The sequence below is a fragment of the Primulina huaijiensis genome, chromosome 2 (assembly GCF_012295235.1).
Source record: "Primulina huaijiensis isolate GDHJ02 chromosome 2, ASM1229523v2, whole genome shotgun sequence".
NCBI lineage: Eukaryota > Viridiplantae > Streptophyta > Magnoliopsida > Lamiales > Gesneriaceae > Primulina > Primulina huaijiensis.
Window position 1 is genome coordinate 8,849,091 of NC_133307.1, and position 13,304 is coordinate 8,862,394.

Below are 13,304 nucleotides of genomic sequence, written 5' to 3' on the forward strand. Positions count from 1 at the left end.
TTTAAAAACTGGTGAAAATTAAAATATACGAAATTATTAATATATTGTGAGATATGAAAAAGTAAAAATTTATGGTAAAAAGTAAAAAAAAAAATTTTTGACGAAAAAATGCATTCATTCAATAACAGATTGGTAAAGTAAAGGTACAGAGGAAGCTTTTAATCTTTGGAGGGACATCCACCTTCCAGAGGGCCTTCTAGTTGCCTTGTATTTTCCTTGATTCAAGATTCACATCCAAGTTCATAGCCACATGGTAGCTTGACTTCACCGTGTAAGCCCCATTCTTGCTGAAATGCCAAATTCGAGTTGTATCTGTACTAGTGGGATTTCCATGATTTCTTTAGTATCCTTGACCTCAAAGATAGATTCAATGATTTCGTGATCCCATTCTCGTGAGCCCGCACCATCAAATCTTGCACTGTCCAGTCATGCAACTCCGGGATCATAGCTTTTTCAACATAAAAATTTGAGGAATCACGAAGCCACGGGTCCTTCAAAATGTTGATGTGACTACCATCACCGATCCTCCATCTATAGCCTCTCTTTAACACTACTTGGGAAGCCAAAATGCTACGCCAAGCAAAACTTGGGTTATGCCCGATATTGGCATTTAAGAAATCCCCTCTTGGGTAGTATTTAGCTTTGTAGATACGACATATTGTAGCATTAGGATCACTCAAGAGTTTCCATTCTTGTTTTCCCAGTATTGCCAAGTTAAAACCATAGAAGTCTCTAAAGCCCATTACGCCAAATTCTTTTGGGACGCACAGCCCTTTGGTTGCGTTATTTTTCCTGCCCCACCAGAATGAGTTGATCATCCTCTGTATTTCTTCTGCCACTGAGGGAGGGGGGGAGGGGGGAGAAGTAGACATGCAGAAAGTTGGTATTGCTTGAGGCACTGATTTGATGAGAATCTCACACCCAGCTCTTGACAGTGGCTTCGTTCTCCATCCTTGTAAGCGTGCCCATACTCTGTCTTTAAGGTAAGCAAAAATCTGTTTTTTCTTCCTTCCAATCAATGAAGGGAGACCAAGATATCGGCTTGTGTCCAATCCTGTTGAGATTCCCAAGAGATCTGATATAGCTGCCTTTTCATTGTTGGGGACATTACCATTGTACATGATGCCAGATTTTGAGAGATTTATTGCCTGGCCAGAAGCTTTCTCATATCTTTCAATAATGTTCTTCACATACTTCCCCTCAGTAGCATTGGCTTGGAAGAAAAGCATACTATCATCGGCGAAGAAGATGTGACTTATTGATGGAGCTCCTCTACAAACTTTAATCCCATGAATGTGTCCTAGCCTTTCAGCATTCCGGATGAGCGCCGATAGTCCTTCGGTGCATATAATAAAAAGATATGGTGATAGAGGGTCACCTTGGCGAAGCCCACTGTGTGGTGTCATAAGTTCCATAGTCTGCCCATTAACAATAAAAGAGAATTTGACAGTGGTAACACATAGTTTCATATATTGGATCCATTTCGGTGCAAAACAAAGTTTTTCCATGATCCAAAGGAGGTAGGCCCAGTCGAAACGGTCATATGCCTTTGAGATGTCAATCTTGATAGCCGCTTCTCATGTTTTCCTTCGAGATTGTCTTTTCATGTGATGGATGATTTCAAAAGCGATTTGAACATTATCTTTTATGGAGCGACCGACTACAAAAGCTGATTGAAATGGTGAGATGATGTGGGGCAACACCTTCTTTAATCGGTTTGCTAGGACCTTTGAGATGATTTTGTATAGTACATTGCAGAGAGAGATGGGTCGAAGATCTTTCATTGACTGTGGGCTTTTGCATTTTGGGATCAGTAACACATTTGTGTCATTGAGTGTAAGGGGAAAATTTATATCATGTAGCCACCCTACACAGCTTGAAACTACTTCTGTCCCAATTAGTTCCCAGAACCGTTGAAAGAATACCGGGTTAAAACTCGGGGCCTGGGGACTTATCTTGTTTCATGTCGAAGACAGCTTCTTTAAACTCTTCTATCGTGAACGGCATTACCAATTTTTCGTTTTGGCTATCTGTGACACAAGGTCGAACCTCATATAACACTTTATATGGGCTGTTAGCATCGGCAGAGAATAAGTTTTGAAAATAATCGTGGACCACTTCACATATTTTACTCTGCTTTTCTTGCCAGTGACCATTGGCATCTTTGAGTCGGTTTAACTTATTGGTTTTTTCCTTAACGATGCTGATGTATGGAAGAACCGTGTGTTCCTATCCCCATCTTTAAGCCAATATTGTTTTGCTCTTTGGCGCCAATAATCTTCCTCTTGCAATAATAGAGCAGCAAGTCGTTCGTTAATGTCCTTGAATTCTGTAATGGAGTCTTCATCATGTTTGTCCCTCAATTTCTCCAATTGTTCCTTGCATTTTCTGATCTTAGCGCGGAAATTTCCATCTACTATTTTGCCCCAAGGTTCCAGCATCTCCGAACAGGATTTGAACCTTCGTATCACATCTATCTCCTTGTTTCGCTCCCAAAAATCTTCCATAATTGAATTAAGGTAATTCACTATCGTGAAATCCCCAGTTTTTCTCCAAAGTACCCCAATACCACCGCTACGTCCTAATCGGTCAACTGCAAAGCAAGTTTCAAAACCAAGCCGGACACGAATGTCGTCGATCTTTTGTGAATGATCTAGTGTTTCAAATAAAAAATAATATCAGGCTTATGTACACGGACCAAGTCGCAGAGGGTAGGAATTGCACGGGGGTGGCCCAAACCCCTACAATTCCAGCTTAAGACAATCATTGACCTTGGCAGGCTTGGTGACCAGGTCCTGCCTGTAGCAAAAGCTCGGTTTTGTTGTCTGTAGGTCCAGTGGAATGATGGCCTTCAGTGACTTCCTGAAACTTGTCAACTTCCATATTGGCCCACGTCTTCTTTTCCTCTCTTCTGTAATCTCCATCACGTGTTCTTCCCACCCACCTCCTATAATTAAGGAGTTTGGTGGCTCAGTATCTCCACTGGAATTGTAAGATCCCATGATTGGCGGTATTACCGGTAGATTTAGCGTGGATTGTGGTGTGGTAATTTTGGTAATGGAAGTAGGAATCACAGATGTTTCTGGTAAAGTCCCCATGGACGGAATAGTTCATTTTCTATGTTTAATGATCTAACAATCATTGGAGTGCTTAAAAGATTTGATTTATCCATATTAAAACGTTTAAGGATCTTTTCTATATAATTTGTTTGGTGGACAAATATTCCACATTCTTTTTCTTCAATTTGTAAACCCAGACAATACTTGGTTTTTTCAAGATCCTTCATTTCAAATTCTTCCTTCAAATATGACTCAACTTCTTGAATTTCTTTATTCGTTCCAATGATGTTTAAATCATCAACATATACAGCAATAATTACGCATCCGGATGTTGTTTTTTTTAATGAAAACACAAGGGCATATTGAATTATTTACATATCCCTTTTTCATCAAGTGATCACTTAACCGATTATACCGCATTCGGCCGGATTGCTTTAACCCATATAATGATCTTTGTAATTTCACAGAATAACATTTTCTGGGTTTTGAACTTTGTGCTTCAGACATGTTAAATCTTTCAGGGATTTTCATATATATATTACTATCAAGTGATCCATATAAAAAAACTGTAACAACATCAATAAGACACATTTCTAAATTTTCAGATATTGCCAAGCTAATCAAATACCGAAACGTAATTGCATCCATCACGAAAGAATACGTTTCTTCATAATCAATTCCAGGTCTTTGAAAAAAACCTTGTGCAACAAGTCGAGCTTTATATCTTACTATTTCATTTTTCTCATTTCGCTTTCGAATAAAAATCCATTTGTATCCAACAGGTTTTACACCTTCAGGTGTAAGGACTATAGGTCCAAAAACATTACGTTTATTTAGCGAATTCAACTCAACCTGGATGGCATCTTTCCATTTTATCCAATCCTGCTGATTTTTACATTCACCAAAAGATTTTGGTTCATGATCTTCATTATCATTTATGATGTCGATTACCACATTATAAGAAAATATATCATCAATTTCTTCTATATCTTTTCGGTTCCATATTTTTTCAGTATTAATATAATTGATAGAGATTTCATGATTCTCGTCAGTTTGTGGTTCTGACAAAACATTTTCATCATCATGTGTTTCTTCAGGAACANTATCCTTGGAACCGACTGGCCTTCCACGCTTCAGGCGTTTTACGACATCATGATTTTCAATTTGTTTCTTTGGAATTTCAATTCGAGCAGGAGCATTTACAACATGTATATATGATTTAGTTACCCCTTTTGCATCTGTAAATGCATCTTGTATTTGATTTGCTATTCTTTGCAAGTGCACAATTTGTTGTACATCTTTTTCACATTGTTTTGTTCTTGGATCCAGATGTAACAATGATGAAACATACCATGTAATTTCTTTTTCGGTATGTTTCTTGTCTCCCCCTAACATTTGGAAGATTTTCTCATTAAAATGACAATCAGCAAAAGGTTCTGTAAACATGTCGTCTGTCTGAGGTTCAAGATATCGAATGATTGATGGACTATCATAACCGATATAAATTCCAATCTTGCTTTGAGGTCCCATTTTCTTTCATTGAGGTGGTGCAATAGGCACATACACCATACACCCAAAAATTCTCAGATGAGAAATGTCTGGTTCTTTACCAAATGCAAGCTGCAATGGGGAGTATTTATGATATGCACTTGGTCTGATGCGAATTAATGCAGCAACATGTAAAATTGCATGTCCCCATATAGAAATAGGTAGATTTGTTTTCATAATCATTGGTCTAGCAATCAGTTGCCGATGTTTAATCAATGATTCAGCCAATCCATATGTATATGTACATGAGCAACATGATGCTCAACAGTGATTCCCATAGATATACAATAATCATTGAAAGTTTGATAAGTAAATTCATCAGCATTATTAAGTCTAATTTTCTTGATTGTATGATCGAGAAATTGATTCCTCAATTTTATTATTTGAGCAAGTAATCTTGCAAATGCAACATTTCGAGTTGACAATCAACATACATGCGATCATCTGCTGGAGGCATCATTCAATACCATAAAGTATATAAATGGTCCAGATGGTGGATGAATTGGTCCAAAAATATAACTTTGAATACGTTCAAGAAACATTGGTGATTCAGTTTGGATTTTGGCTGGTGATGGTCTTATAATAAATTTTCCAAGAGAACATGCTTTACATTGAAACTTATTATTCTGAAAGATCTTCTGGTCTTTCAGCGGATGACCATGTGTATTTTCTATAATCCTTCGCATCATTGTTGAACCAGGATGTACTAATCGATCATACCAATTGGTTAATATTCAAAAATTATCAACTACCATATTTGATTCAATGGGACTTATATGTGTATAATGCAATCCAGTAGGGAGCATTGGTAGTTTTTCAATCACATATTTCTTTCCTGATTTATATGTGAAGAGACATATATATTATTCATTCACTTCATTCATTGTTTGAGTATCATACCCATGGGAATATATATCATTAAAACTCAACAAATTTCTTTTCGATTGTGGTGAATACAAAGCATCATTGATAAAAAAATTTGTACCATTAGGTAACAAAAATTGTGCTTTACCACAACCTTTAATCAAGTCTACATGACCTGATATTGTATTCACCATTGTTTTTGTTTGTTTTAGTTCCAAGAAATATCTTTTCTCTCGGAGGATAGTGTGCGTTGTACAACTATCAGTTATGCAAACTTCAGCTTTGTTCATAGCATTTTCCATATTTGAAATTCAAAAAAAATATGCAATGAAATAAAATTACTGAAAATACATTTATAAAAATAAAATACATATGTAAAAATATAACACACGATAAAACATTATCATACGAGTACATAGAAAAATAAAATATTTTACATATCTATTTCACCAGCAAATTGATCATTGTCCGAGAAATCAATCAGAAAATCTCCAGCATCAAAATGAGTTGAATCACTCAAAGATTCACTATGTTAAATGAAGTTGGTCTCTTTTTCTTTCCCCTTTATTGATTCTTTATAAAGTTTACAAATGTGCTCAGGGGCTCGACAAATACGGGACCAATGTCCTGGAGTACCACATCTAAAACAAGAACTTTCAAATCTTTTTGAGTGATTCTCATTAACACTCATATTCTCATGATGCCTTTTCAATGGATGGTTTGGTACGCTCTTTTGAGATGAGTTATAGGAGTAACTATCTCGATTATTTTCAAAACCACGGCCACGTCCTCGACCAAAATCTTGTCTATAACTTTTATTTTGGTTTTCAGATTTAAATTCATTTTTGCTTATGACATTTACTTCAAGAAATGCCGTTGAACCAGTGGGTTGTGCCTGATGATTTCTCATTAACAGCTCATTATTCTTTTCCGCTACAATGAGACATGCGATAAGTTTAGAATATCTCGAAAATCCATGCACTCTATATTGTTGTTGTAGAGTTATATTCGATGCATGAAAAGTGAAAAATGTTTTTTCAAGCATTTCCATTTAAGTAATCTCGTGCCCACAAAATTTCAATTGCGAGATTATTCTATACATCGCCGAGTTGTAATCACTGACTTTTTTAAAATTTTGGAATCTCAACGTATTCCATTCATCTCGGGCAGTCGGAAGTATAACTTCCCTTATATGTTCGAATCTTTCTTTTAATCCCTTCCACAAAACCATGTGATCTTTTTCAATTAGATATTCACATTTTAATCATTCGTCGAGATGTCGGCGCAAAAATATCATGGGTTTTGACTTTTCTTGTGATGTAGATATGACATTTTCTATTATGGTCTCATTTAGACCCAATGACTCAAGATGCATTTCTACATCGAGAGTCCATGGCATATAATTTTTCCCCGTAATATCAAGAGCAATGAATTCGAGCTTTGCCAAGTTTGACATGGTGGTAATAAAAAACAATTATGATGCATTTTATTAGTTAATGAATATTGAAATATAAAGTAATGGATAAACAACAAATACAACAATTCGTAAAAATAAAAAAAAACACACGAGGAGAATATTCTCCGATAAATACAAGATTCGTGAGTATTATAACCAAAATAATTAAAAATAACCTTTAGAAAGCCATCTTCTTTTTTTTTTCGAAAATTTGATGAAGAAAAATTTTTAGAGAAGAAGAGAAAGTTGGAGTGATTGAATGTATTTGTGAGATCATATTTATAGGGCAAAAACTACAACCGGGCGCTGTTGTAGTGCGCCTAGTTCATTTGACACTACACCCGAGAGTAGGTGAAGCGCGTCGCTTAAAGCGGGCGACAACCTAGCATTTCACGTTAATCTGTTTTAACTATATCCATGTGAAGAGGTGTGACGCAATAATTGGTTGGCTGTCTCAGGCCTAATATCAACGGTGATATATTTTTTACGGCACTCCTCTTTTATCAGGGCTTGTGCCGGCTGTCTCAACGGTCGAAGTTTTTTTTCTTTAATATCATTATTCTAATAATTATTTAAGTCATATTCTTAAGTTGTCTTGTAGGGAGTCTACAATCCCAACGGAAGTCAGCAGAACCTTCACATATATGGTGTACCTGGAGCAGTTAACACAACCATGTTTCCTTACAGTCAGTTGAGCCAGGCGATTCCTGGAAGTCATGGTTATACAGCATTACCAGGATATGCAATACCTAGTCATCAAATAATGCAGTTTGCCAGAACTAGTGTCAATTCAATGACAACTAATCCTGTCCCAACTATTCCAGTGCCGAATCCTACAGGTACATATGTTCGGCCCCATGACGTCAATAACAGAACTCCCACCACCTCATTTAGATCTCATTACAGACAGCATATCGTTCGCCACCATTTCTATTGATTTGTAGTCCTCCAGTATTTTGTTCCCTACCAGGATTTTATACGCAGTACTTCTTTCTGTATGTCATCCATGGTGTTTGTTAACTTGCTTTTTATGGAACAAATCGTTTTAAATTTAGTTTTGAACAGGAAGCCCTGCGATAAATATGTTGGTTGTATCAGGTTCACCTATTCCACAGCAGCCACAGTTCATACTACCTGCGCGTTCTCCTCAGTTCATCGAGGGTAGCGGCTCTGATCCAAAAGCTGGGTGAAGAGTTGATCTAGGCAAGTCCCATCCACCTGTGGATATACATTTTTCATTTCCCATTATTTCCTTGATATTCATATTACTTATCATGCCACTTTTTCATCTACTGTTAGATTGCAGCAGGACCATTATTTGAGTGGCAAGGCTTCCTTCCAGTCTAGCCCCACAAATCATCTCTTTTGCATTCTAGAGGTATCTAAATTTTGAGATGTCTTTATACTTTAATGATTTTCAATCGTATCTTCAGCATTTCATGTTTTCTGTCTGCCTCAAAATTCGGATGTGGACTATTCGGTAATAATGTAAAAATTATCATTTGCTCGGGAAGCTCTTTCTCCATATTTTCTGAAGGAGTGCGTTCTGTTCCAAGCGAGCGATACAAAAGGGTCCCGATCAAATGCTTTTGGTTCCTGTAAATTTGTCATAAATATCCCCTGCATTTGAACCTTCTTAGTATTATTAATATAACTTCTCAATGATCTTGTTATGATCTTGTTGTTCCATTTAATATTAATGGAAATACGGTTGATGGCTTAGGGACAATGAACATAAACTAGTAATTTGCGTATGTTAGTATCTTATTTTGACCTCATCACGAGTCAGGTACCATTGTATTTCTGTCCTTAATTTAAATTCTTCAGTTTGCGTATTCTCATCCAATATTTCTTCAATATGTGTAGGTCTTGTATTGTCACTTTCACCAAAGAACTCAATGCCCGAGTAGCTCCTGATGGTGGAGGAGGAACTTTGGACGTGCAGGCTGCACTTCCTTCGATGTCCCGTGTATCAATCATAATCTAAACTCTTGTATTGTACCGGCCAACTGCATTAGCTGGCAGAGAGTCATCGTCAACTTACGGTAGCTGGAATCGGTTTCTGGCTTCCATCTATATAGTAATTAAATGGTATACGCCAGAAGTCATTGTAGAATCAACATATCATAATCGTTTGTTACCCTGAGTACCCTGCATTTTGTGGATAATCTCTGGGACCTTCTTGTTGCATCCTGCATTGTATTTGAAAGTCGGCCAGCGTTTTGCGCATAGCAGTTCAGACTTTTTTCGCCATTGCATTAAACCTGGATTTAATTTGGAGTTTCAATTCAAGATATGAGAAGAAGCTCCAGGTCTCATTTAATAATAGATAGCTTTCATCTGTTGTAACCTTGTATCTTTCTCTCATTCTGGGTCGCAGTTTCTTTGTGAAGTATTTTTATCTCTGAGACACTCAAAGTTTCGGCATTGCTATGTTTTTCTTCTTGTTTCGGAAAAACAAAAGTTCTTAGAGAGGAAGTTTTGAGAAATGGATTTTTGAGGGTTAAGAGAGAATTTCATTTTAAAATTTTAAAATATTTTTACAGTTCTAGTATAATAGAATAATAAAAGAGTTTAAATAGATAGATTTGAAGTTAGAGATTTCAGTCTATGGATTTGTTTGGACAAAACTGGACAATGAATTTCAAATACACAATACTTTCAAATTGTGATTCAAAATCATAGCAATATGAAATTTTTCCAAATTTTCTCAGATTCAAATATTTCATTTCAAATACAACTTTAAAAACTGGTGAAAATTAAAATATACAAAATTATTAATATATTGTGAGATGTTAAGAAAAAGTAAAAATTTATGGTAAAAAGTAAAAAAAAAATTTTTTGACGAAAAAATGCATTCATTCAATAACAGATTGGTAAAGGTACAAATTCATAAGGGCACCAATACACATTGGTGTTTCTGACCAAACGTAAGGACTAGCGTAAAAACGAGAATGCTTAGCTAACACATGTGCAATCTCGTTTGATTGTCTACGAGTAAAATGAACCGAAAAGCCTGGGTTTGTAGCTACTATGTCTCTACATCTACCCATTATGCCTCTAAACTCCGTTATGTCGGCAGCTGATTCCGTCATAGCTTCCACTTCAAAGAGAACCTTTAGATAGTTCGAGTTGCGGATCCAAGACAGAGCTTCCAGCAGTCCTATTGCTTCTCCTTCTCTGACACAACAGAGTCCTTTGATCAAGTTAGTTCTGGCCATAAGAAATCTTCCCTCTTCATTTCGCACCACCATACTTATCCCGGCAGATTTTATGTCATCAAAAAAGGCTGCGTCAATATTACATTTAACAGTACCACTAGGGGGTGGTGTCCAAATACCATAATGATTCCTTGTGCTTGCGTCAAGTACTTCTTTGTTGCTCTTGGCTAGTGATAAACAGTCGTAAAGAAAACTCATGGATGAGACTACCACTCTATTTGGGGTATCTAGGTGGTCGTTCAATAATGCGGAATTCCTTTGTTTCCAGATAGCCCATAGGATAGTTACGAACTTTCTCAATTTTGCTCCGCTAAGGTCTTGGATGATCTTAAATAACCACTGTGTGAAGCCTTCAGCTACTTCGGCTTGGGCTTCGCTACCTGATTCAGCTTCGCATTGGCCCAACATTCTCTTGTGTATGGGCAGGTAATAAACGTATGACATGAAGTCTCCATGTCCTTGTTGCACACCACGGATAAAGCTGACACTTGAATTCCTCGCTTCTGCAGGTTAATGCGGTGAGGAAGGCACTTTCTACAAGCTCGCCAGAGGAAGTTTTTTATCTTTGGAGGGACATCCACCTTCCAGAGGGCCTTCCAGTTGCCCTGTATTTTCCTTGATTCAAGATTCACATCCAAGCTCATAGCCACATGGTAGCCTGACTTCACTATGTAAGCCCCATTCTTCCTGAAATGCCAGATTCTCTTATCTTGGAGTTGTATCTGTACTAGTGGGATTTCCATGATTTTTTTAGTGTCCCTGACCTCAAAGATAGATTCAATGATTTCGTGATCCCATTCTCGTGAGCCCGCACCATCAAATCTTGCACTGTCCAGTCATGCAACTCCGGGATCATAGCTTTTTCAACATAAAAATTTGAGGAATCACGAAGCCACGGGTCCTTCAAAATGTTGATAAAATGTTGATGTGACTACCATCACCGATCCTCTATCTATAGCCTCTTTTTAACACTACTTGGGAAGCCAAAATGCTACGCCAAGCAAAACTTGGGTTATGCCCGATATTGGCATTTAAGAAATCCCCTCTTGGGTAGTATTTAGCTTTGTAGATACGACATATTGTAGCATTAGGATCACTCAAGAGTTTCCATACTTGTTTTCCCAGCATTGCCAAGTTAAAACCATAGAAGTCTCTAAAGCCCATTCCGCCAAATTCTTTTGGGACGCACAACTTTTCCCATCGAAACCAGTTCAGCCCTTTGGTTGCGTTATTTTTCCTGCCCCATCAGAATGATTTGATCATCCTCTGTATTTCTTCTGCCAATGAGGGGAGGGGGGGGGGTAGACGTGCAGAAATTTGTATTGCTTGAGCCACTGATTTGATGAGAATCTCACACCCAGCTCTTGACAGTGGCTTCGTTCTCCATCCTTGTAAGCGTGCCCATACTCTGTCTTTAAGGTAAGCAAAAATCTATTTTTTCTTCCTTCCAATCAATGAAGGGAGACCAAGATATCGGCTTGTGTCCAATCCTGTCGAGATTCCCAAGAGATCTGATATAGCTGCCTTTTCATTGTTGGGGACATTACCACTGTACATGATGCCAGATTTTGAGAGATTTATTGCCTGGCCAGAAGCTTTCTCATATCTTTCAATAATGTTCTTCACATACTCCCCTCAATTGCATTGGCTTCGAAGAAAAGCATACTATCATCGGCGAAGAAGAGGTGACTTATTGATGGAGCTTCTCGACAAACTTTAATCCCATGAATGTGTCCTAGCCTTTCAGCATTCCAGATGAGCGCCGATAGTCCTTCGGTGCATATAATAAAAAGATATGGTGATAGAAGGTCACCTTGGCGAAGCCCACTGTGTGGTGTCATAAGTTCCATAGCCTGCCCATTAACAATAAAAGAGTATTTGACAGTGGTAACACATAAATTCATATATTGGATCCATTTTGGTGCAAAACCAAGTTTTTCCATGATCCAAAGGAGGTAGGCCCAGTCGATACGGTCATATGCCTTTGAGATGTCAATCTTGATGGCCGCTTCTCCTGTTTTCCTTCGAGATTGTCTTTTCATGTGATGGATGATTTCAAAAGCGATTTAAACATTATCTGTTATGGAGCGACCGGCTACAAAAGCAGATTGAAATGGTGAGATGATGTGGGGAAACACCTTCTTTAATCGGTTTGCTAGGACTTTTGAGATGATTTTGTACAGTACGTTGCAGAGAGAGAGATGGGTCGAAGATCTTTCATGGACTGTGGGCTTTTGCATTTTGGGATCAGTACCACATTTGTGTCATTGAGTGTAAGGGGAAAATTCATATCATGTAGCCACCCTACACAGCTTGAAACTACTTCTGTCCCAATTAGTTCCCAGAACCGTTGAAAGAATATCGGGTTAAAACCATCGGGGCCTGGGGACTTATCTGGTTTCAGTTCGAAGACAGCTTCTTTAAACTCTTCTGTCGTGAACGGCATTACAAATTTTTCGTTTTGGCTATCTGTGACACAATGTCGAACCTCGTCTAACACTTCATATGGGCTGCTAGCATTGGCAGAGAATAAGTTTTGAAAGTAATCATGGACCACTTCACATATTTTACTCTGTTTTTCTTGCCAGTGACCATTGGCATCTTTGAGTCGGTTTAACTTATTGGTTTTTTTCCTTGCCGATGCTGATGTATGGAAGAACCGTGTGTTCCTATCCCCATCTTTAAGCCAATATTGTTTTGCTCTTTGGCGCCAATAATCTTCCTCTTGCAATAATAGAGCAGCAAGTCGTTTGTTAATGTCCTTGAATTATGTAATGGAATCTTCATCATGTTTGTCTCTCAATTTCTCCAATTGTTCCTTGCATTTTCTGATCTTGGCGCGGAAATTTCCATCAACTATTTTGCCCCATGGTTCCAGCATCTCCGAACAGGATTTGAACCTTCGTATCACATCTATCTCCTTGTTTCGCTCCCATAAATCTTCCATAATTGAATTCAGGTCAGGTTCTCTAAGCCAGCGGTTTTCGAAACGGAAACGTTGCTTATGGACAGCTATTTCTCTGACCTCTGTTTCGAGCAAGATCGGGGAATGATCCGACACTGGTGCATTAAGATTACGGAGTCTTGCTCTAGGGAATTTTTCTGCCCATGTCGGTGTACTCATAGCTCGGTCGATCCTCTCTTCCACGAAATTAT

General features: G+C 37.9%; 1 protein-coding gene and 1 long non-coding RNA gene across 3 annotated transcripts; one reads left to right on the plus strand and one right to left on the minus strand.

Moving 5' to 3' along the window:
• Positions 1-7,529: 7,529 nt before the first annotated feature.
• LOC140959283 (uncharacterized) lies at positions 7,530-9,351 on the plus strand. Of its 2 annotated transcripts, XR_012171962.1 has the most exons (4): positions 7,530-7,766; positions 8,026-8,130; positions 8,227-8,305; positions 8,794-9,351. It is a non-coding gene; the product is annotated as an uncharacterized lncRNA (long non-coding RNA). The 2 variants fall into 2 exon arrangements; XR_012171961.1 differs by lacking the exon at positions 7,530-7,766 and having other exon boundaries at positions 7,801-8,130; positions 8,794-9,350.
• A 1,153-nt stretch (positions 9,352-10,504) lies between these two features.
• On the minus strand, positions 10,505-11,312 carry LOC140991919 (uncharacterized). Its single transcript, XM_073462091.1, has 3 exons — positions 11,124-11,312; positions 10,913-11,049; positions 10,505-10,835 (listed from the first exon to the last, which is right to left on the minus strand). Exons 1-3 carry the CDS (start codon positions 11,310-11,312, stop codon positions 10,505-10,507), a joined length of 657 nt encoding a protein of 218 aa, XP_073318192.1.
• Positions 11,313-13,304: the final 1,992 nt, after the last annotated feature.

Excerpts from the sequence above, each read along its gene's own strand:
- LOC140991919 (XM_073462091.1), bottom strand. The coding sequence starts at position 11,312 with ATGGGCTTTAGAGACTTCTATGGTTTTAACTTGGCAATGCTGGGAAAA. Across the intron at positions 11,050-11,123 it reads GTAGCATTTTGGCTTCCCAA|GACCCGTGGCTTCGTGATTC; the intron begins GTAGTGTTAAAA and ends AACATTTTGAAG. Across the intron at positions 10,836-10,912 it reads TCATTGAATCTATCTTTGAG|GAAGAATGGGGCTTACATAG; the intron begins GTCAGGGACACT and ends CTGGCATTTCAG.